The 24,732-nt window shown below is 39.7% G+C and overlaps 1 protein-coding gene across 2 annotated transcripts in view; it reads left to right on the top strand.

The window, feature by feature from the left end:
• EEIG2 (EEIG family member 2) overlaps positions 1-24,732 on the top strand; it is a 76,517-nt gene that overhangs the window by 26,029 nt on the left and 25,756 nt on the right. The window contains exons 1-4 of one of the 2 annotated variants that reach the window (XM_063816385.1): positions 10,766-10,855; positions 11,364-11,484; positions 17,344-17,373; positions 23,318-23,434. In XM_063816385.1, the coding sequence (XP_063672455.1) occupies positions 11,413-11,484; positions 17,344-17,373; positions 23,318-23,434 (219 nt within the window). In that variant the 5' untranslated portion in view covers positions 10,766-10,855; positions 11,364-11,412. Of the gene's footprint in view, positions 1-10,765; positions 10,856-11,363; positions 11,485-17,343; positions 17,374-23,317; positions 23,435-24,732 lie in introns of those variants that run through there. The other variant, XM_525177.8, reaches the window with a different exon arrangement.

The following is a 24,732-nucleotide window of genomic DNA, read 5'->3' as shown; positions in this document are numbered from 1 at the left end:
GTCTGCTGACAAAGTTCCTTGCATTAGAGCTCACTCTTTTCTTTTTATCTCCTCATGATGGAAGAGGAGCCTCTTCTCCTGTTCAGGGCCAGTCCCCCTAATTATCACCTGGATCCCATCGTCTGGCATTCTCAGGGATGAACCTCCTCTGGCACCATTATTCATACCCTCTCAAATCTTTTCTCCTTACTGTTAGTGCTGACAGGTTCTTTACTATCAGCACTAAACCATGCTTAAGTCTCTTCTTACATGTTAAAATGAAATCCTCACTTTATGCATATCCCCATTTGGCTGCCACCCTAATTTTCTCCACTTTATTACTAAAATATTTGAAATGTCTGTGTTCCCTGTCTCTGCTCATCATAGTAATCTGGCTTCCATCCCTCCTTTTACTGAAACTACACTTGCTAGTGTTATTAGTGAATTCTTCATTGCTAAATTTTTTTTAGCCTTTATCTTACCTGACCTCTCTGCCACATTTGATAATTCAACAATTCTTTCTTTAAAGGTTTTCCCCTTGGCTTTGGTGACAACGTAATCTCCTTTGCTTCTCCCACTGTTGACGTGTTAGCCTCCTTTGCCTGTGCCCCTTCTTCTCGTATACCCTAAGTGTTCATGTTCCTTGGAGTTCCAAACTCTGCCCTCTTCCCTTTCTCCTCTACCCACTCTCCCTGAATGGCCTTATCCATTCCCATAGCTTCAGTGACTATTTACATGCTGAGGTCTTTTGTCCTTTTTTTTTTTTTTTTTTTTTTTTTTGAGACAAGATCTCAGTTTGTCACCCAGTCTGGAGTACGGTGGTGCAGTCACGGCTCACTGCAGCCTCAAACTCCCAGGCTTAAGCAGTCCTCCCACCTCAGCCTCCCAAGTAGCTAGGATTATAGGTTTGAGCCATCATGTGCAGCCAATCGTTTACATTTGTATTTTCAGCCCTGACCACCTTTGAGTTCTAGGTCTGTGTATCTGTCTGCCTCCTAGACATTTCCAAATAGGGAACCCACAGGCTCCTCAACCTCAAAATATCCAAAACTGGATTATCATTTCCCTCACTCCCTAATCCCATTAGCAAAATGAGTGAGTGAATAAATAAGAAATAAATGAAACAAAATCTCTTGTGTCCAGTTCTTCCCAGTGAATTGATATTACTTTTCACCCATTTACTCAAGCCAAAAATATCTCTGATGTATGAGATGTTCATTTATCCTTAGTGTTGTGTCACAATTTTGTAGATCTGATTTATCCTTGGAGTATTAAAATACTTATTTTTGCCTCTGTTCCCACAGGTTTCTTTTTTCTCAAGAGTCTGTATCTTTTAAGAAGTAGAAATCTTCATTAATACTGAAAAAAATCTTTCCTTATAAATTTGACCATTATTTCACTCTGGTGGGCAAATTGAGGTGGACTATATACATCCTTGATAATAACTTGTAACATTTATTATTGAGATACACTGTAAGCCAGGCACTGTTCTAAACTCTTGTGTGTAATAATTCATTTGGTTTCCCCAAATTCCCATGAGTTGTAGGTATTGTTACATCCTGTTTCACAGAGGAGGAAATGCAGAATGCAGAGAGGTTAGGAACGTGTTCAGCGTGACAGTTGGCAGGGAGCAGAGGCAGGATTTGAACACAAGCAGCCTGGCTCTGGATCCTTTAAGCTCTCAACCTCTATGCAATACTATCTGGCAAACAGTTTGCATTCTTCATAGCAGTTTCTTATCACTGTTTTTTAAAAAGTTAAAAATATACTAAATTACCAAGACATGGCATAATTTTAAATGTGTACCTAGGGTATACCTATGCAAGTTATTCGATAATAAGTAATGCATTTTGCTGGTACAGTAGTCACAAAAAAATGGATCCATAATTTTCCTTTTATATTACTTTTATTTTTTAAAGACTTTCTAGATTTTCTTTGACTCGTTTGAAACACAAGGCCATAGCAACATTTCTTCTGAGTCCTCTGCTTATTTTATGTCAGCAGCTGTATCACTTTATCTTAGAAATACTTGGGTTTTCACAGTATCAACACAAATCATATTCTGTTGCTTTGTTTCTGGAAAGTGGTTAAGCAATTGTATAAAAGTCATAGGAAATTAATGACTCACATAACGGAAACCATTTACTAATGTGACTTTTGTCTCAGATGCCAAGTAGTCTGAGTTTGTTTCCATGGTAACCCATCAGTATAACAAATGGTCGCAAACTAACTTTGCTACTTTTTTGGTTGTTTGTTTCGTTTGGACAGCTTTCTGACAGCTGTGTGTGCGTGTGTGTACACATTAAAGATTATCACACACAAAAAAAATCTGAGTAATTGCCTTAGTTGCACAAACAAAACCTTTTTTTAGAGAGATTGTTTGAGAATCCAAGGCTATTATTTTGATGTTACAAAACGATAAAGATTACTTAACATATCTTTCTACTTCAGTTCCTATTAAGAAAGGGCACAGTCATCAATTTTTAAGCCCATACATTTAAAAAATTCGTTTATAATATTTGTTTATTTGAAATGTATCAATCATAGGAGACTCTGCCAGAAACAAGGCAGAGAGAACGGGAAATGAGGACACTGTCTTGGGAGACTGAAGACTGAGTGAATGATGGAAGAAGTGGAGGCAGCCAGCTCTTCCCTGCCCCTCCCCGGGGGACAGTGCTCTAGGGTAGGGAAAAGAGGACACTGAGAAGGGAACCAAGGCAGGCCTGGTCATATGGGACACCGAGTTGCAGAGAGATTTCTAGAGGAGGTAATGACAAAACTAGATGCGTTAGAATTAAACTGGTGAGTGCGGCAAGTTGAAAGGAGAGTGGATGGAATAGAAGGGAAAGAAAAAATCATGAACAAAGGCATGCAAATGAGAAATAGTGTGAAGTAAATGGGAATGACAAACAATATAAGACAGAAAGAAAGGGTCAAGAGATAAGACTAAAGACAGGCAGGGGCTTAATCATAAAGAGGCGCCATTAAGGAGGTTGAACCTAATCCTATAAGAGGAAGCAGTGAAGGATTTTAAACAGAAATGACATTATCAAGTTTGTATTTTAAAAAGAGTTCTCTGGTAGCAATGAGGAAGATAGATCTGAGTGGGGACCATTAAGGAGGCCGTTGCCATGCTTCAGGGAAGAGATATTGAGAGTCTGAATTGTGGTGCTAGACACAGGAAAGGGCTTGATTTACAAATAGGAAGTAACACAGGCAAGAATTGGTAGCTGGAACCAGTCATTTGTGGCCCATACCTGACTTCAGTTATTCATTTGGTCAACAAATCTTTATTGTTTCCTGTGTTTGGCAAATGATTAGTGTTATGCTGTACTCTTTCCCACCTTCATCATTTCTGGATTTCTTCTCCATTAAGGATTCTTTGTTTGCACATCATGAGGTAATTAATAGACAACTGCACTTTGCATGGCTCTAGTTCATCCCAACCTGATCTCTTGTCTTGGCTTATTTGACTTTCTTACTCACATAAGAACCTGTTTCAGAGTCCTAGCACATTTGTCAGTCTACTACTTGGGAGGCAGTATCTATGTGTTTGGATAGGGACTTATTGCCCAGGAAGTGAATCAGAGCTTATTTGTGTCTTCATTGGGTGGGACTCTACGGGTCATGAAAAATATGTACAATAGGTTCCAGTGTATTTCGTCCGTATACTTAAATGAGGGGAACAGGACTCTGGGATGGACCACCTACAACAATGTGAATAACATTTGAACTTTGTAGATTTGGAAATGGTAAGACTTAGTCTATGTCAGTTAGGATTTAGTTCAGCTGCATATAACAAAATCCAAAATAAGCATTTTAAATAATAAGATTTAAGAAGTTTGGGCCGGGTGTGGTGGCTTGGCCAGGCACGGTGGCGCTCGCCTGTAATCTCAGCACTTTGAGAGGCCAGGGTGGGCAGGTCACTTGAGCTTAGGAGTTTGAGACGAGCCTGGCCAACTTGGCGAAACCCCATCTCTACAAAAAATACAAAAATTAGCTAGGCATGGTGGCACACACCTGTAGTCCCAGCTACTTGGGAGGCTGAGACAGAAAAATTGCTTGAACCTGAGAGGTGGAGTTTGCAGTGAGCTGAGATCACACCACTGCACTCAGCCTGCGTGACAGAGTGAGACTCTGTCTCCAAAAAAATAAAAAATAAAAACATAAATAAAAGGAGTTTGGAGGGAGAAAGTCCAGGGCTACATGTTTTTTAGAGACCCACCTTCCTTCTGGCTCTGCACCGTCATCACATGGCTTTTCCTGAGGGTCACCTCGCGGTCCAAAATGACTGTTGAGAATCTAATCATCATCATGACAGTTTTCCAGGCAGAGGAAAGAATAAAAGGTAAAAGGATATGTTTCAACTGTCCCTCTCTTACTCTGCCTTTCCAAAAGTTATACCCAATAACCTCCATTTATATCTCATTAGCTTATACTCCATCCCATGCCTACCCTGTAAGCTGCAAGGGAGGTCAGGAAAATGCAGTCTTTTAACTGGACATATTGCCAGTTTGAGTAAAATCAGGGTTCTCCTTTTAAGGAAGAAGAGAGACTGCATATTGGATAAGTAACTGACAGTTTTTGCCACATACGCTCCTGGGCAAACCATTTGACTAGTCAAGCTGGTAGGTTACTTACTAGCCTGCTGGGAAGTACCATGATAAACAGATATCAGAGACCTAAAGCCTTACCTAGAGGCTAGGACTACTAGGTGGGTTCACCAGTTAACATGTTGATATATGAATCTGAGGACTAAAGAAGAAGACTTAGTTTTGTTTGTTTGTTTTGTTTTGTTTTGTTTTGTTTTTTGAGATAAAGCCTCGCTCTGTTGCCCAGGCTAGTGTGCAGTGGCACAATCTCAGCTCACTACAGCCTCAACCTCCTGGGCTCAAGCCCACCTCAGCTGCCCGAGAAGCTGGGACTACAGGCTTACACCACCATGCTCGACTCATTTTTATATTTTTTTTGTAGAGATGAGGTTTCGCCATGTTGCCCAGGCTGGTCCCGAACTCCTGAGCTCAAGCAATCCGCTTGCCTTGGTCTCCGAAAGTGCTGGGATTACAGGCATTGAGCCACCGTGCCCAGCCTGAGGACTTAGATTTTTAAGTTCTCAGTACATGCATAATAGTTAAGTCCATCAGAGTAAAAAAATGAGAAAGCCGCCAAGGACAGAAGCTTGGTGGACATCAACATTTTAAGGAGACAGAGGAGCAAGAAACTGCAAAGAAATAGTTACGTAAATACCAAGGACAAGAATATTGTAAGAATATATAAGAAGGGTCAAGTATGATACTAAAAAATTACCCTTGGATTTGGCAATTAGTTACTTACTCATGAGCAGTTTCAATGGAATTGTGCGGGGTAGAAGCCTGATTAAGAGGGACTGAAAAGTAACTGGGAGGTGAGGAGATGGAAAATGTCTATACTGTAGAGACAGTTCTTCAAATTTCAGTTCCTACCTTTCCTGCTGAGTGACCTTTGACAAGTCACATAATTTCTGTGTATCTTAGTTCCTTTATCTATAAAATGGAGTTAGTAGTACCCTCCCCATATAGTTGCTTTGAGGATTTAGTAGTTAATATGTGTAATTTTTAATATGTGTATTTATAACAATGCTTGTAATAATAATCACTAAATAAGTGCTGTCATCATTATCCTTAGTATCATCATCTTCAGGGAGCTTGGACCTGAAGGCAGAGTGATAGTAAGTAGGTGAGGACATGGAATTGTGGGAAGTGTATTTTTTCCCTTAAGATTAAAAGACATGTCCTGTATGAAAACCAGTTCTCTATCTCTATTTTACACTGTAATTCCAGTTACCTGTCCATATTTATAATGCTGTGCTGAAGTTTCTTAATCTCTTGTTTTTTTTCCCCAAGCCCATCAAACTTAATGTTGGCTTCTTCCACTGTCTAACTAAACTAGATTAATATTTCTACAAATACTTCTTTCCTGCTTGTCTGGTTTGTTTCTTAAAAAAAAATTCACATACAGAGTTCACTTGATTTCTTTGGTTTTTATTACTCAGGCGAAAGCTGCCCTCCATTTGTGCAAATAATAACATAGACGATTAGGCATGTAAAAGCTACTACATTATAAGGGCATTTAAAGTATTTATATATTAGTATTGCCAAGGAATTCCACTTATTTCACAAACAAATGAAAAGTGACAGTCATGCTGCTGTACTTCAGCCTGGGCAGCAGAGCAAGACCCCATCTCAAAAGAAAGGAATTAAGGGAAGGAGGGATGGAGAGAAGGAGGGAAAGAATAAAGAGAAGGAAGAAGGGAGGGAGGGAGGGGAAGAATGAAGGAAGGAAGGAAGGAAGGAAGGAAAATGTAGTAGCTTTTACAGAGGGAGAGAGGGAAGGAGGGAGGGAAGGAAGGAAGGAAGGAGTGAGCTTTTACAGAGGGAGAGAGGAGGAAAGGAGGGAGGGAGGGAAGGAGGGAAGGAGGAAGGATGGAAGGAAGGGAGGGGGGAAATGTAGCAAGTTTTACATGCCTAATTGTATGGAGAAAGGGAGGGAGGGAGGGAGGAAAAAAATGTAGCTTTTTAAGGGAGAGGGAGAGAGGGAGGAAAGGGAGGGTGGGAGGGAAATGTAGTAGCTTTTACATGCCTAATCATATATGTTATCATTTGCACAATTGGAGGGCAGCTTTGGCCTGAGTAATAAAAACCAAAGAAATCAAGTGAACTCTGTATGTGAATGTTTCTTTTAAGGAACAAACCAGACAAGCAGGAAAGACGTATTTGCAGAAATATTAATCTAGTTTAGTTAGAGAGTGGAGGAAGCCAACATTAAGTTTGATGGGCTTGGGGAGAAAACAAGAGATTAAGAAACTTCAGCACAGCATTATAAATACAGACAGGTAATTGGAATTACAATGTAAAATAGAGATAGTGAACAGGAAGTAAGGGAGGCAGGGATTAGGACTTTGCTTTTTAAGATACCTTCCAATTTTCATGTTAGACAATAAAGAAAATTCTTAGTGGGGTTTTTTTTTTTAGCAATTAGGAAAAAAAGGCGTCTAAAGTTATATACTTCTGTTCCCATTTTTAGATTATTCAGTACTTGACAATGTTTTTGAATTTGTTTTTATTTTAACAAAGTCATAAATACTAATAATTTAGAGTCTAAGTTCCACAAGGCATATTATGGAAAAGCACAGTCCCCAACAACCGACCTGTTTCTCACATGGCCCAACAGGGAAGGAGCCAGGAGAATAAATGCATCAGCTTCCCTCCCCTCCTGCCCTCTATCCTTGCAATGTTTGTCACTTTAGCACAATCGGAGGTAGAGGGCAAGGGAGCTTGGTTGATGTAATTCATAAGACTGGCCTCCTGGACCACAGAGAAGGGTAGAGTGAATCTGGAATGATAAAATATCAAGCCCACTAGTGTGGATTTCCATGAGCACTTTAATTCCCTGTATGCTTTTTTAAAAAATATAGCATCCTATTCCTGTATGGTAGATGCAGTTTCTTTTTTATATCACTCAGAAATTTTTTTCTTCTTCAAGCACAGGCTCTGTTTTGTTCAAGTTGCTATTTTTCTGTTTTTTTGTTTTTTTTTTAAGACTGTATCTTGCTCTGTCACCCAGACTGGAGTGCAGTGGCACACTCATGGCTCACTACAGCCTTGAACTGTTGGACTCAAGTGATCCTCCTACCTCAACCTTTTGAGGAGCTGGGACTACAGGTGCACGCCACCATAAGTTGTAAATTTTTTGTTGAAACAGGGTCTCCTTTGTTGCCCAGGCTGGTCTCAAACTCCTGGCTCAAGGGACCCTTCCACCAGCCTCCCAAAGTGCTGGGAATACAGGCATGAGCCCCTGCAACCAGCTAAGTTAGTTTTTTTCTATTCATCTTGGTTTCTTTCATATTAAGAGACTTTCCTCACTTATCTGCCCATATTTAACTGTGAAGCACTAAAAGTTGATTAGGAGCTTTGTGTATGTGGTGGGTGCTTGTCATCTCAGATTTTTATTGTAGGCTGATTTGGCTGGCTGTGTCATTGGGAACCCTCAACATCTGTCTCATGAAATCTTTTCTTTGAGGCTGGTTGGATTCCCCAGAGAATATTCTTCCCACATCTTGAAGAACAGGTGCCTGGTTCTGGCATTGTGAGAAGCCAGGTTAGGGGAAGAAGGTTGGAAGTCTCAGCATTAAGTCATCTTTCATTACCCCAGCCAGCATGCTTTTGTGCTCTTTGTGCTCTTTCTGATACCTGCCCTCACTTCAGGCTGTCCAGAGATCCTTCTGTTTCATCTTATCAGGAGAATACATCTCAGTCATCTGCAGGAGTCAGGGAAGGAGAGGTCTGCAGTCTGACTATTTCCAAAACAGTTTTTGATCAGTCCTCTGCTGTGTCCCTCCTTCATTCGACTTCAAAACCTGTTTAAGTTTCCTACTCTTGGCTTTTACTATTGCCAGCATGAGGTTCAAATTTCCTCAGTATGCTAAATTAGTTATCACTTGTCTGTCTGTCTCTGGCCACTTATTTTTGTCTCTAGTTCTCTTTGTCCCTGTGAGATAATGCCTTTGCTTTTTTTTATTTAGTAGGTTTGGGGAGGGAGCGGAGGCTAATACATGCACTCAACCTGCCATGTTTAACTATAAATTTGTATATAATTTTGTAAGAAAAGTAAAAGAGTTTTATTGTAAATGTTATTTCTTGATATCTGATCATATATCAATGGTCTCAGTGACAGCAACAACCAAGCGCCTTGATGCTCAGTGGACCCTGAAGGGTCCAGGACATCAGTGTTTCTATCTATATCTCCTTGTTCGGAGCTCCGGACACCATAGCTGATGCCTCCAGCAAGTCTTGAGGCCAAGAGATGTTGGGAGATAAGCAATAATAAAAAATTCTAGGCCGGACACAGTGGCTCACATGTGTAATACCAACAGTTTGGGAGATCGAGGTGGCCAGATTGCTTGAGGCCAGGAGTTTGAGACCAGCCTGGCCAACATGGTGAAACCCCATCTCTACAAAAATACAAAAATTAGCCAGGCATGGTGGTGCACACCTGTAATCCCAGCTACTGTTCAGTAGGCTGAGGCATGGGAATTGCTTGAGCCCAGGAGGCGGAGGTTGCAGTGAGCCAAGATCGCACCAGTGCACTCCAGCCTGGGCGACAGAGTAAGACCCTGTATCCAAAAAAAAAAAAAAAAAATCTGGATTTTTTTTCTTGCTTATTTTTATTACTATTCACAGTTTTTTTAATGTATTTATTTTTGAGTGTACAGGTTAGCAACTGCCCTCCTTACCAGGGAGTCCTCCAGCTGCCTGACAAGTACCCCCAGGTCCATCCTTTGTCAAATAACACTCATCTCGCCTGCATTGTGACCATACCAATAAATTACACCCTGCCTGGATTTCAAGGGAGACTCCACTGTGAACCCACACATACATTCTTCATGTCATGATTCATTAAATCACTTAAGGGTTCCTAAGGAAAAAAAATGGCCAAAGTTATCATAGTAGAACTGGTGGTAGAATGCATGTCCTCCTCTCCCATTTGTGTGTCTGTTTAGAACATAAAAGTAAACAAAAGTGCACATATGACACACAAATACATACTTGATTTTTAAATTATGTTTGCTTTTTTTTATAATTCCTGTTCTTGGATTTCTGTGTACTGATGGAGAAATCAGAAAAACCAGGCCAGATGGCTTACACCTGTAATCCTAGCACTTTGGGAGGCTGAGACAAGAGTATCGTAATCCTGACACTTTGGGAGACTGAGACAGGAGTATCACTTGAGCCCAGGAGTTTCAGACCAGCCTGGATAACATAGAGAGACCCATCTTTACCAAAAATACAAAACTTGGTTGAGTGTGGTAGTGTATGCCTATGGTCCCAGCTACTTGGGAGGCTGAGGTGGGAAGATCTCTTTGGCCTGAGAGGTCAAGGCTGCAGTGAGTTGTGACTGCACCACTGCACTCCAGCCTGGGTGACAGAGTGAGAGCCTGTCTCAAAAACAACAACAACAACAACAAAAAACAACTGATAGATCGTAATAAAAATCTATTTTATTCCCTGAGGCAGCTATAAGTTTGACTGCCTGTCACATTCACCACAGCGGTTTTCCTGTCTCTAAGCCTTTATCTAAATTTTCAACTCACCTACCAGTCCTATCACTCCATAGACATGACTTATTACTCCCCTAAGAAAATCAAAACTGTTCAACCTGGGCTCTCTTGCCGTTCTCTTTTGCTTTCTCTAGTTTTCTCTTTATTTCATCTGTTATCTTTGTCTCCTTCCTATGTTAGAGGAATGGTTATCCTTTTCTAAGGCTGAGCACCCCCCACCCCAATACCTACACACGACAGCAGAGAGAACAGTATGTACAAAGGCCTGGGAGCTTGAAAGAGCAAAGTTGTGGAAAAATACAGATTCTCCTTTGTGGACAAGTGGGGTTTAGATTTAAACAGGCCTGGTTTGAATGCCAGTTCTTCTCTACCACCTCCTACTTAAATGACCTTGAGTTCACTTCTCTCATCACACTTCATTTTCCTTATCTTTAAAGTGACGAGGCTCACGCCTATGATCTCAGCACTTTGGAAGGCCGAGGCAGGTGGATTACCTGAGGTCAGGAGTTCGAGACCAGCCTGGACAACATAGCCAAACCCTGTCTCTTAAAAACAAAAAAATTAGCCTGGCGTGGTGGCAGGCGCCTGTAATCCCAGCTACTCAGGAGGCTGAGTGAGGCAGGAGAATTGCTTGAATCCAGGAGGCAGAGGTTGCAGTGAGCGGAGATCACACCACTGCACTCCAGCCTGGGTGACAGAGGAAGACTCCGTCTCAAAATAAATAAAGTGAAGAACATGCCAGCTACTTCACAAGGTTGTTGGGAGATTTCATAGCATATGGTAAGCTCTCAATAAATGGTAGCTGTTCTTGCTGTTATGGCTGGAGTAAAACTATGACAGTAGTTCATCTTAAAATAAGAATTTGCTTATTCCTAGAATAAGCATTTGTTCATATTTATGCCTCTTGCATTAACTATGAATATAATCCCTACAAGGTCAGGAACTCTGTCCTCGTCTTTATGTTTTAAACATGTACCACATGCGCAGCATATAAAGTAAATGTACATTATGTGTTGAATGAATGAATGAATGGTGTAGCCTAATGTATATTTTGATTGAATTGATAAGTAAATTCACTTTTTTTCCAGTTTCCTGTGGATAATTAAAACCTTCCAAAGATTTTCAGATCACATTGTTAGAAATTTGCTTCCTTCCTGTTACACTGTTTACAAATACTGGCTTTTAACACATTACTTTTGCATGTTAGACTTGAGTGAAAGTATGGGTGTGCTTTTTAACATGTCATCAATAATAGTTAATTAATTGGCTCTTTTTTTCTTTCCTTCAGGGAGGTGGTACAAGCAAACTGTGTTCGCTGGAGAAAGAAGTTCTCATTTATGTGCAAAATGAGTGCAAGTGCTGCCACAGGCATCCTAGATCCTTGTATCTACAGAGTATCCGTGAGGAAGGTATAAAAATAGCCTATTACTTCTTCCCTTTCAGAAACCGTAATTAGTTCCATAGTCACTGGCCGGCTTTGTTTAGCTCTGCTTTATCTGTTTCATTAGAACTGTATATGCAGTTTCACTTCACACTTGCTGCAGTAATTAAAATACCATGGCAAATATGATGAAGAATCTGAGGTTATAAATTAAAATTATTATTCAAGAACCTTCATCTCACTGTCACTATACATATAAGTATTAATCTTACTTGTGTTAGTTTGGGGACTGTATATATCTATATCCACTATTTGTTAAATTCCTAGTTTTTATTAGGCATTGTTCTGGGAACTTTATGTGTAATATATCTAATAACCCTGAAATTAGGTGTTATTTTCTCCATTTTCAGGAAAACCAGGGCTCAGAGAAGTTACTTGCCCAAATTTACATAGTTAATAAATGGCAAAGTCGGGACTCAGAGTTTTCTGACTCCAAGTCTGTTTTCTTTCCTGTATATTTTCTTTCCCAGTATTAGGTTGAAGCAAATTACCAATAATCTAAAAAAAATGGTAATTTCATATGGTTCAACTTTCTGTTTGTGCGTGTGTATGTGTTTGTGCGTGTGTGTGTGTGTATGCATATGTTTTACTTACCAAAATAATACATATAATAGTCAAAAATTAAATAGAGAAGGATTTAGAATGAAAGCAAGAGTCTCTGGCCTTGCTCTTTTCCACGCCAGTTCTGCGTCCTTGTCTGTCAGAATACCATTGCCACGGTATTTTAAGTATTACATAAAATACTTAATATACTAAATAATATTTTAAGTATTATATAAAAGAAGCCATAAAAGAAAAATTAGTAAACTCAACTATATAAACATTTTATGCATTACAAAATATAACATAAAGTCTTAAATTAGGGGAAAATAGTCACAAATTGTGACAAAGGACTACTTTCCTTAGTATAGAAAGAGCACCTTCAAATAAATTAATTTTAAAAATCAACAACCATTTAGAAAAATAGGCAAGGGGCAGAATAAACACTTGGCAAAAAACTATAAATAGCTTTTAAACATAAAAATATGCTCAATCTGACACAAAACTACAAATAAGATACCATTTTTTACCTATAAAGTTGACAAAAATGAAAAAGTTTGATAGTGTGCTCTGTTGCCTAGGACACAGGGAAGCAATCAGTGACCAGCCAGCGGTACTATTCCAGGCACTGGGAGGACAGTGGTGAACTGGAATGAGTTCCTGCCCCCAGGGACTTTACTTTCTGGATGGAGTTGGGGGAGGTGTGATAGGGAAGACAGAGACCATAGTAAACATGTAGCCAAATAAGATTATTTGAGGTCATGATAAGTTTTATGTGTAGGAAACAATTCAGTAATGGAGAATAGCTTGGGCAAAGGAGATTATTTTAGAGAACTGAGGCAGGAGTCAGTGAAGACTTCTCTGAAAGGTAACATTTGAAGAAGGGGCAACCATGTAAAGGTCTAGGGAAAGGCCATTCTAAAAGAGTAGGACCTGAAAGCAAAAAAGCCCCTGTACTAGTTTCCTAGGACTGCTATAACTAAATAGCACACTCTGGGTGGCTTTAAACAACAGAAACTTACTGTCTGAGTTATGGACGACAGAAGTTCAAAGTCAAGGTGTCAGCAGGGCCATGCTCCCTCTGGAAGTGCTGGGGGAGAAACTCTCACACCTCTCGCCTAATGTCCAGCAGCCTCAGGCATTCCTTGACTTGTGAATACATTATTCCATTCACATGATTGTTTTCTCCCTTTGTGTCTTCACATAATTTTCCCTCTTTGCATGTCTGTTTCTCTGTCAAAATTTCCTGTTTTTATAAGAATACCAGTCATATCAGATTAGGACCTCATTTTAACTTGAGTACCTATATGAAGACCCTATTTCTGGCCAGGTGTGGTGGCTCACACCTGTAATCCTAGAAGTTTGGGAGGCTGAGGCAGGCAGATTGCTTGAGCCCAGGATTTTAAGACCAGCCTGGGTCACATGGAGAAACCCCATCTCCATAAAAAATACAAAAATTAGCCAGGTGTGGTGGCACTCACTTGTAGTCCCTGCTACTTGTGAGGCAGAGGTTAGAGGACCACCTGAGCCCAGAAGGCTGCAGTGAGCCATGATCATGCCACTGTACTCCAGCCTGGATGACAGAGCCATACCCTGTCTCAAAAAAAAAAAAAAAGAAGACCTTACTTCCAAATAAGGTAACATTCTGAGGTAAGGGTTTTTTTGGATGAGGGAGACGGGGGACATAATTCAACCCATAACAGGCCCTAAAGTATAATAAACATGGAGATTATTTTAATACTTTTGATATTAATGGACTAGCTTGTTGCAGACCACTGCTCCCTCTGAGAACTATTAGAAAAGCTAGACATAATATCCAAAACAGCCGCTTGAAGGCATCGGAAGCTAGTGAGGTAGTAAGGACTTGAGAGGCTTAGAATCCATAGAGGAGGGAAGCATAGAGATAAGTCTGACATTTGGCATTGCTTTTACCCTCAAAGCATTTGCTGATTTGCAAGTAGTGGCAAAGAAACTGAGCACAAAAGAATGGCTGAGCAGCAAAGACACTGAGTTGAGATTGCAGCAATCTTAACAGGTCTAAAGGAACAAAAACTGAAATCTGGGGACAACCAAAGAGGAGGGGCCTTGATAAACACCTCAGGCTTTCAGTTGGGGCTCACTCTCTGAGAGTTTCAACCTAGTAGGAAGAGTGTAATACATACAGATCAGCTTTACAAAGACTGAAACCCAGCCTCCAGTCAGCTCAATCCCTTCTTGGATGAAGGTGATCTGCCTCTTCCTTACTACTTGCCAAAAGCAAATGTATGCCTTCTCCTATATCACATCACTCTGAACCTCAAATTATTTCTTCAAGTTTTCATACACAGTTATCAAGCATACGAAGAGACATGACTACATGACCAAAAATCAAAAGGAAAAATATATGATAAGAAGAGACCCATGGAAGATACAGATTTTGGAAAGATCAAAGACAAACTTTTACAATAACTATAATTAGTGAACAAGATGGAGAATTTCATCAGAGAACTAAAATTGTTTTTTAAAAAAGCAGCAAATTAAATTCTAAAACTGAAAAGTACATTAACTAAAATTTAAAGCTAAGTAAATGAATAAAACTTCAACAGATGGATTTAACAGCAGGTTTACCATAACTGAAGAGAGCATTGGTAAATTGGAAAATAGACAGAAGAAAATATTCAGGCTAAATCACAAAGAGAACAAGGGTGGAATACACAAGAAAGAAGGTAAGACATGTAGGAGACAGTAGAAAGGTCTAATTATATAAGCCCTAGGAGGAGAGACAAGTGAGTGTGGCTGAGAATCTTCTAAAACCAATCGAAGATATCGAACCACAGATTCAGAAGTACTGTGAACCCTATGCAGTGTAAACAGCAAGTCTGGCATGTTTAAATGACAAGACCAGCCTGGCTGTGGCGTGGGAAACAGAGAGGCAAAGTTCTTGGTAGTGGGATTGGACACAGTAGATCACGCCGGGCCTTATGAAGAGTTTAGATCTAATTATAATTGTAAGTATTGGAGGATTTTAATAAGGAGAGACATCATCTTCTGTAAGATCACTTTTGCTGCTGTGTTAGATGAATCACAGAGACCACTTAGGTGGTTTGTGATAGTTGAAGGGAGAAGTGCTTATGTTTTGAATAAAGTTAAAACATATAAGTGGTCATTATTGTGCAGCCAGTTATACAACTAAAAATAGAGGATTCTGTTACTATGGAGGGGGGGATATGGATGATTGGGATATGACTAACATTCTTTCTACAGAGGTTGAATGAAAGAATAGGTCCAGCAAACGAGAGTGAGGAGTTGCCAGTGAAGTAGGAATAAAACCAGGCAATTGTGGTGCCGTGGAAGTTTAGCGAAGAAAATGATGCAACAAAGGAGGTGGAGTGGCCAAGTGTGTCACCTGCTACTGAGATGTTGAATAAGATGAAGATCGGGAGACTTTGGCTTTAACAAAATGAAGACCATTGGTAATCTGAAGAGCTATTATAAAGGGCCGAGTATAGTGGTTCACACCTATAATCCCAGCAATTTGGGAGGCCGAGGAATGAGGACTGCTTAAGGCCGGAAGTTTGAGACAAAACTAGGCAACATGGCAAGACCCCATCTCTCCAAAAAAAAAAAAAAAAAAAGACAGAGAAAAAAAATTAGCTGGGTGTGGTGGCACGCACCTGTAGTCTTAGCTACTCAGAAGGTTGAGGTGGGAGGATCTCCTGAGCCCAGGAGTTTGAGGTTTCAGTGAGCTATGGTCATCCCACTGCACTCCAGCCTGGTTGATAGAGACCCTGTCTCTAAGAAATGAAATAAATAAAAAATGAAAAAGAACTACTGCAGAGGGAAAATAAGCATGAAACCCCAATTGGAGTGGGTTGAAGAGAGAGTAGGATATAGCAAATATAGATAAATATTTTGATGAGTTTGGCTATAGAGGGGAGCAAAGAAAAGAATTAGCTAGCAAATTTGTTAAACAGATGCTTGAAGGCAGCATGCTCGTTAAGAGTCATCACCACTCCCTAATCTCAAGTACCCAGGGACACAAACACTGCGGAAGGCTGCAGGGTCCTCTGCCTAGGAAAACCAGAGACCTTTGTTCACTTGTTTATCTGCTGACCTTCCCTCCACTATTGTCCTATGACCCTGCCAAATCCCCCTCTGTGAGAAACACCCAAGAATGATCAATTAAAAAAATTAATTAATTAAAAAAAAAGAAATGAAAAAAAGAAAAAAAAAAGAAATGAAAAAAAGAAAAAAAAAAAGAAATAAAAAAAGAAAAAAAAGAATTAGCTAGCAGAAACAAGGATCATCTGGAGAAAATTTTGTTTTCTTACGGAAGGGCACTATTAAGGAATATAACAGTGACCTAATGAAAATGTGATCATTCATAATGGGGTAGATGTAGTGGGATGGCCACACCTGAAATCACTGAAGCAGGGAAGGGGAGGAACAGCAAATATTCATGAATGATAATAGAGTTTATCATAGATTGTTCCTTAATATATTTGTATTCACTGCTTGAAAGATGGAAATGATAGATAATGCATTATGTATCTGATTTATGCAAGAAAGATAAGAGACAACACCATCCAGCAGATGCATTTTTAAAAGTAGGTAGGGAGTGGGGAGTTTGGCCCTAATAATAATGACAAAGACATATATACAAACACATACCATGTGCTAGGTATTGTTCTGAGTGTTTTACACTTAATTCTCACAGCTGTGTGAAAACAAATCTAAAGATTTGGCAAATTTATGTACAGTGACATATTTTAAGTTAAAAAAAGACATCATCTATTATTTTTTATTATTTTCCACTTTGGCCAGCCTTTTCACATTAGGTAAGAGGGTTTGTACTATGCTAAATGTACACTTTTACATGCACAGAGTATCTCTTCAATGATTCATAAAAACTGGTTGTCCCTGGGGTGTGGTTTCAAGTCCTGTTGAAATCTTCCTATATTATATTAGTATGCTTAACTGAGTAAATAATTTAACCTTTCTTTGGTGATTCAGGTTTTTGCAGTGAGTCCACAACACTTTTTGACCATTTCTTCTTCAGCAAATAGATAAAATATTAGCTTATATTCTCACCATTTGTCTCATTTAGATTAAAGTTAAATGCTAAATAAAAGTTCTGGTCATTTGGGGGGCTTGTGGGAGTCTAAATAGTTGGATTTAAGATCATCAGAATTTTACTGTCTATGATATTTGCCAGCATATATATGTCTGCTTCAGAATTATTTGACATATATTTAATTTTAAATCTTTCATTACATGATATCCTTATAGTATTTTCTGTCTTTGGCAGGAATTAAAAGGTGGAAAAGCTTATGCAAAGGTAAGCAGATGTTCTTTTAACTGTTTTGGAACATGTAATGTTGCTTATTGCTATTTATAGGCTTAAAAATTAAATTGTTTACTCTTCTAATATCTGTTCAAGCTTGGCTCTTTTTGTATGCAACTTGGAGATTGAACAGTTGGATCTAACAGTAAATTATAGGCATATTCTTTCTAAATGCTGATTATGGAATATTATTCTTTAGATTCAGCCTCCCTGCTAGAGGATGATCTCTAGTTTGCATTAAGCCATAGCATGTGATAATTCAAAGGATCTCACCTGGGAAGTGTTGCCAGGCCCACCTCCCCCAACTGTAAGAGGACCTGTCCTTTATGCTGTCTTAGCACTCTGTGTATACATGATCAGTACTGCTGGTTTTTACTTTTACTAGCTATGTGGAATTACTAGTGAATGTGCTCACCTTTTTGCTGACTAGAAGGAATTAGTAACAACATTACCAGAAATTCACATAGTCCTTTTGTATTTCCAGTCTCTGTGAATGGTACCTCCATCAATCAAGTCACCTGAACTGAGAGATTGTACACTAGTCTTTTTTTTCCCCTAACTTTTTAAATTTTGTTTTTTATTTTTGTAGAGATGGGGTCTTGCTATGTTACCCAGGCTGGTCTCGAACTCCTGGACTCAAGTGATTCTCCTGCCTTGGCCTCCCAAAGTGCTGAGATTACAGGCATTAACCACCATGCCTAGCCCCTGTACACTAGTTTTAACTTCCATATCTACCAAACACCCTAAATCTAGTTGGTTGCAATGCCAGGATGTTCTTTGTTAAAGTAATAGAAAACCTTCCTCAACTAGAGATTTTTCCTGTGTTACAAAACAAGGAGATGTGAGATAGACTTGCTTCAAAACTGGTCAATCCACTGACTGAAGAACGTCATCAAGAACTCATATTATTTTTCTCTTTCCATTCTGCGATTCTCTATGTGATGACTTTGTTCTTGGCCAGCTCCCCTCCTGGACGCCAGGTGGCTGGCTGCTTAATTTTAAGTCAACACATTCACGTATGACAAAAATCCAGCTGCTTCTCCCTGTATTACTTTTTTTTTGAGTGAGGAAACGTTTCCTAGATGACCCTCAGAAGGTTTTCCCATACCTTTCATTGGCTGGAACTGGATTATATGCCCACCCTAAACTAGTTGTGGGCAATAGGAATGGATTGCCATGGTTAGCTTAAACTAATCACAATCTAACAATGAGCTAGGGTTTGGGTTTCCTTCCTTGTACACATGGATGAACTGAGGCTGGACACCTGAATAAAACCAGGGTTTTGTGGCTGGGCGTGGTGGCTCATGCCTGTAATCCCAGCACTTTGGAAGGCTGTGGTGGGAGGATCACTTGAGCCCAGGCATTCATGACCATCCTGGACAAGATGGTGAGACCCTGTCTCAGTAAATAAATAAATAAATAAATAAAATAAATCAAGGCTTTGCTATCAAGGAATAGCAGGGCATTGATTCTGGGCTAGGCAAACAACAAGGTCTGCTGTAGTTGACCAGTCCTCTTGATTTTTCCCCTCTAAAAAGGTCTTGAAACCATGCTTTCTCTCCATTCCCAGGGCCACTGCCTCAGGTTATGCCTTCATTATTTTTTATTTACAGCCTGCACTGGCCTTCTAGAGTCTGTCTCTGTTATCTCCCTCCATCCTCCATATTATTGCCAAAGTAATCTTTCTAAAATTAAAACATGATCATATCATTCCCCCATTTTTAGTCCTTTAGCAGCTATTCATTGCTTATAAAGGAAAATGAAAATTTCTTAATTTACATGTGTCTGGTATGTAAGACACATCTTGTCATCTCTACTGTCATCTGCACATGAACACACACGTAAACACTCATACACTCATCCTTATGCCTCACACATAGCACCCTCACAAACCTCCTGGAGTATCCCATGCTATCTTAGCCTTTTGATTTGTAACTTGATGTTTTTCCTGCCATGCTAATATGTCTCCCTCCTCTTGTCCTGTCAACTCATGTATCATTAAAGACTCAGCTTAGTCATCCCTCCCTACTGAGAACTTTTCTTTTCCTCTCTTTCTTGTAACTGTGTCTTCCTCTATCACAGCACTTTCACACTGCATTAAAGAATCTGTTCACTTTTCTGTCCTCCCCTATTAAACTATAAGAGTAGGAGTGACTTCCATATTACCTGAAATGTGGATGCTGAAGATTATTTCATGAATGAATTAATATTTGGGACAAATACAGCTAGTGTTTATGTATATATGCCATTTCATGAGACAGTTACTCAGTGAAGCCAAAGAAAAAATCATAAGGAAACATAGACTTTCTGATTCTTCACTAGAATGTAAGCTCTTTCAAGGCGGAGTAGGTGTCCTGTTCATCACTGTTTCCCAGTGTCTGCAACTGGGCCTGTCATATAAAAGATGCTTGATAATATTGACTTCACTCATTAGTAACTTTTAGCCTGAAATATCACATTGACATGCCCCACCTTTTAATATACTTTTTAATAGGGGCTGTCTTAGTTAGTTTGGGATGCTATAGCAGATTACCATAGATTAGGTGATTTAAACAACATTTATTTCCTGCAGTTCTGGAGGCTGGGAAGTCCAAGATCAAGGTGCTGGTGGATCCAGTCTGGTGAGGGCCTGCTTTCTGCTTTGCAGATGTCTGTCATCTCATGGTGTCCTCAAATGGCAGACAGCAGAGAAAAAGGAAGCAAGCTCTCTTGTGTCTTTTTAAAAGGGCATTAATCCGTTCTTGAGGACTCCACTCTCATGACCTAATTACCTCTTATAGGCTCTGCCACCTAATACCACCCTTTTGGGGGTTAGGGTTTCAACATATGAATTTTGGGGGGACATAAACATGCAGGCATAAGAGGCACTGATCAGATTCTCCCCTTTTTTAACTTACTGACATTGTAATATACCAACATTACAATAGTAGATGGTAAGCCAATGGGCTATTCTTTTATTCAACAAATATGTATTAAGTGCCAGGCACTGTTCTTGGTACTATTCTAAGTACTGGAGATACAGCAGTGAACAAAACAGATAAATCCCCTGCATTTGTGGAGCTTACATGCTAATGGGAGCAGGGGTCGTTGGAGGGACAGACAATAAGCAAATATGAAATATGTGTGTACATGATGTGATGGTAACTACTAAGGAGAAAAATAGAGGGGGTAAGGGGTGGAAGGCGGTAACTACAGGGTAAGGCAGGGAAGAGGGATGTGATATAGGATGGTCAGGGAAGGCCCCTTTAGAGAGATGACTTTTAAACATTGACCTGAATGGAGTAAAAGAGAAAGTTATAAGAAAATCTGAGAGACAGCATTTCCCACAAAAGAACAGTAAGTGCTAAAGGCCTTGAAGTGATCTTGGCATTTTCAAGAAAGAGGACATTGTGGCTGCCAGAGTAAATGAGGAGGAGGAGGAAATGAAGTTGGTCAGGTAGCCAGGCACAGAGGAATAGGAGACCACAGAGAAAACTCTTTCAAGAGGAATGAGATCATGACCTTTTCAGGGACATGGATGGATCTGGAATCCATTATCCTCAGCAAACTTATGCAGGAACAGAAAACCAAACGCTGCATGTTCTCACTTATAAGTGCAAGCTGAGCAAATGTTGATCACATGGACACAGGGAGGGGATCAGCACACACTGTGGCCTGTCGGGAGGGGGCGGGGGGAGCAAGAGCATCAGGAAAAATAGCTGTTGCATGCTGGGCTTAATACCTAGGCGATGGGTTGATAGGTGCAGTAAATCACCATAGCAAACTATGTGACAAACCTGCACGTCCTGCACATGTACCCCAGAACTTAAAAGAAAATAAAATTTTAAAAACTCTTACAAGAAATTTTGCTGTAAAGAGGGCCAGAGAAATGGTTCAATAGCCTGGAGAGAGACGAAGGGTGAGGTTTTGTTTTGTTTTCTTTTGTTCATTAAAGTAGGAGAAAATCCAGCATGTTTGTGTGCTTTTGGAAACGATCCAGCAGAGAAGGGAAATTTTAGAATGCACAAGAGCAGAAAGCATAACTGAAGTGATTAACTTGAGTGGGTGAGAGGAGAGTGGTTGGCCTCAGACAGTGCTGTAAGTGGGAAAGCAAGCATGTGGGCACAGATGCAGGTAGGTGAGTGGATGTCGCTGGCAGTAAAAGCTTATGGAAGTTAAGTGCTCTTTTGATTGCTTTAATTTTCCGATTGAAATAGGAAGTAAGGTCATCAGCAGAGAGTGAGGATGAGAAAGCGATGTTGGAGGGTCAACGAAAAGGATAATGTATGAATCATAATAGGGTGCACTGATAATGTGTGTCAGTCATGTAAGTATTCACATGCCCAGTTGGATATGGCTTTGTCCTGGACATATCCAAGCTTTTTCTGCTGATCTTTTGCCCCTCTAAGAGAGGCAATAAGACAGCCGGGCGCGGTGGCTCACACCTGTAATCCCAGCAATTTGGGAGACTAAGGCAGGCGGATCACGAGGTCAGGAGATCGAGACCATCCTGGCCAACACGGTGAAATCCCATCTCTACTAAAAATACAAAACAAAAATTAGCCGGGCATGGTGGTGGGCGCCTGTAGTCCCAGCTACTTGGGAGGCTGAGGCAGGAGAATGGCGTGAAGCCGGGAGGCAGAGCTTGCAGTGAGCCAGAGCTTGCAGTGAGCCAAGATCGTGCCACTGCACTCCAGCCTGGGTGACAGAGCGAGACTCCATCTCAAAAAAAAAGAGAGGCAATAAGACTAGAGTAACCATGTGCAAATTAGATGGGTATTACTGCTGCCTGATATGTGTCTGACTTATTGCATTTGGGGCTTGTGGCCCTTCAGCTGCTCTCTGGGTTCTTATTCTTCATTCTTTTTGTACCAATTAAAGCTATTAAAATAATGCTCCAGCCTGCAATTAAAATATTCATCTTGAATGCCATTTATATGTGCCCACTGTGTGTTTTAAAACCCTAAGGCAAACAACTTAGAATCACAGCAGTTTTTGAAATGTATAATACTTTTTATTGTATATTTATGGAAGTATGCTTAATAAGTTGCAACTCAATTCATTTTTTGTTAATAAAAAGACTGTATATAGACTTAGCTTGCTCAAAAAATGATATAATGATATAATGAGGTTGATTTGTTGTACCACATGGAAATGAGAAACAGGGTTGAGCGACAACAGAGGAAAGACTATAGGGCAACCTTTGGCAGCTGCAGAAAATGGGGACTGAACCTGAGCAGTAATAACAAGAAGGAACAGGTTTGAGCTGAACTTCTGACAGCAGCAGAGAGGGTTGATGTGGGGCAGAGCTCTGAGAAAGGGAGGAATTAGGTTTCATAAAGAGAGATTTAGTTCAAGGATGATCAGCAAGGCAAATGTGGAAGGTAGTGAAAGAGAAGGCACTGGTACCAAAGAAAATAGGCGATTCACTTAAGTCACTCCAGTTCTTGCATGGGGAGTGAAAATTTAATAACTTACAACTATCTGCCTTCACCAGTGGTTAACTTGGCATAGAACCGGACCCAGAATAGGGAGAGAAGGGTCTAATCATTCTTCTCTATGTGTATGCAAATTATCACTCTTGGTTTGCTAGTATTTCCCACAGGGTGGTGTAAATACCACTATTTGCAATGATTTTAGCTGTTTGATATACATTATTTTTACTTTAACAGTAATATATATTCTTTAATGTATATAGAAAAAACATATTTACCACATCAAATCTGATTTCAAAGATCCTGTTGCTGAACACAAGAATAGAATAAATAAATTCATATAAAAGGTGAACCAATTTAAAAACACAAAGCAAATAATAGAACAGGTATTAAGATGTCAAAAATTGCAAATAAATGAAGTTGGAGAAAACCTGTCTAGGGTATGGGTTGAATATTTATTTTAAGGAGCATATGATAGAAGCCTACTACATAGTCTATTAATATAATTCTCTTTCTTTTCATAGCTGGGCTTTGCAGATCTAAACCTGGCAGAGTTTGCTGGATCAGGAAATACCACTCGCCGCTGTTTACTGGAAGGCTATGATACCAAAAATACAAGACAGGATAATTCCATTCTTAAAGTAAGCACGTTTCAGGATTTACTTGTCAAGAATAAAATTATCTGCCTTTAAATAAGCATATGTATATATTGTCAAGGACAAGATGTGAATCAATGCTGATATGATAAACTGACCATACCACTGAAGTATTCATCACTTAGGGAAAAACCCCATCTAAGTCACAAATGCAGTGAAAAGTAACAAATGTTCACCTTCATGGTCCTAAGGTGTTTTTCTTTGATGTTTGAACATTCAGAGAATACATACACCACTATAACATAAGAGCTCATTGGGAGGAAGGAGCATGATGAATTAATGAATACCTTAAAATGTTTGTAGCTCCCATAAGGTGATTTACAGAGCAGCTGTGATAGGTACATAGAAGCCACTGGGTTCTCTTGTAAACTAGTGAAGTGACAGATGGAACCCACTTCTGGGCATCTGCCCGGCTTTTTCCAAGTACCATCAGGAGCTATGTGCTCTAGTAATGAGTGCGAATGTATACTTCATAGAGTTAATTGTAGTATTAAATGAGATTAATTGAGAAAATATTTGTAAAGTACTTTGCGCCTAGGAAACCCCATTAGATAGACCTTTTGCAGTGTTTCAGTTAGGTTACCCCATGATGGTAAGTTATCTAATAAGAAAAGAAAATAATTCTGAGTAAAAACTGGTGTTCAAAAGTTAGTGAAGCAAAGAATTACCTGATACTCTACAGTTTTCAAACTTTTTTGCAGCAAATCTTAAGCTCTGAACATACGAAAATGTGTAAAATGGTTATTATGGCCAGTCCAGTGCATAAAGTGGTTTTTGTAACCCTCACACAAATTTAGCAGCTGGAAAGAAAGGTGGGACAGCGAGTTGATATGGGAAGGAAAATGTTCAGAAGACAAGGAAGAAATTAGAAAAGTATCACAATATAAACTTCTGTACACATCATGTTGATTGCATAGTTTTGTGGTTTTATAACTCTAAAAGGTTTTCAAAGCACTTGCCCATATCTCCATGAGATGAACAGGGTTAGACAGATGAGGATAGATTGTTATTCACATTTTATAGATGAAGAGCTGAAACTAAAGTATCTCACAAAAGTAGTCAGTGGCAGAGCTGGGACCACAGTGCATATCTTCTCCTGCCTGGTCAGGGTTCTTATTTCCTCATATTTCTTATATGAAAAGATGGATAATTCTTCTCAGAATGACAGTGTTTTCATTGGAAATTGAAATAACTTTTTAATTTCAGACCCTCACTTTCCTAAGAGCCAACTCATGGAGTAATTTCCTTCTGGCTTCCCATTCATCCTTCCACACCGTCTCTCC

Source organism: Pan troglodytes, chromosome 1 (genome assembly GCF_028858775.2).
Source record: "Pan troglodytes isolate AG18354 chromosome 1, NHGRI_mPanTro3-v2.0_pri, whole genome shotgun sequence".
Classification (NCBI taxonomy): Eukaryota; Metazoa; Chordata; class Mammalia; order Primates; family Hominidae; genus Pan; species Pan troglodytes.
This window is presented reverse-complemented; position numbering and strand designations above follow the sequence as displayed.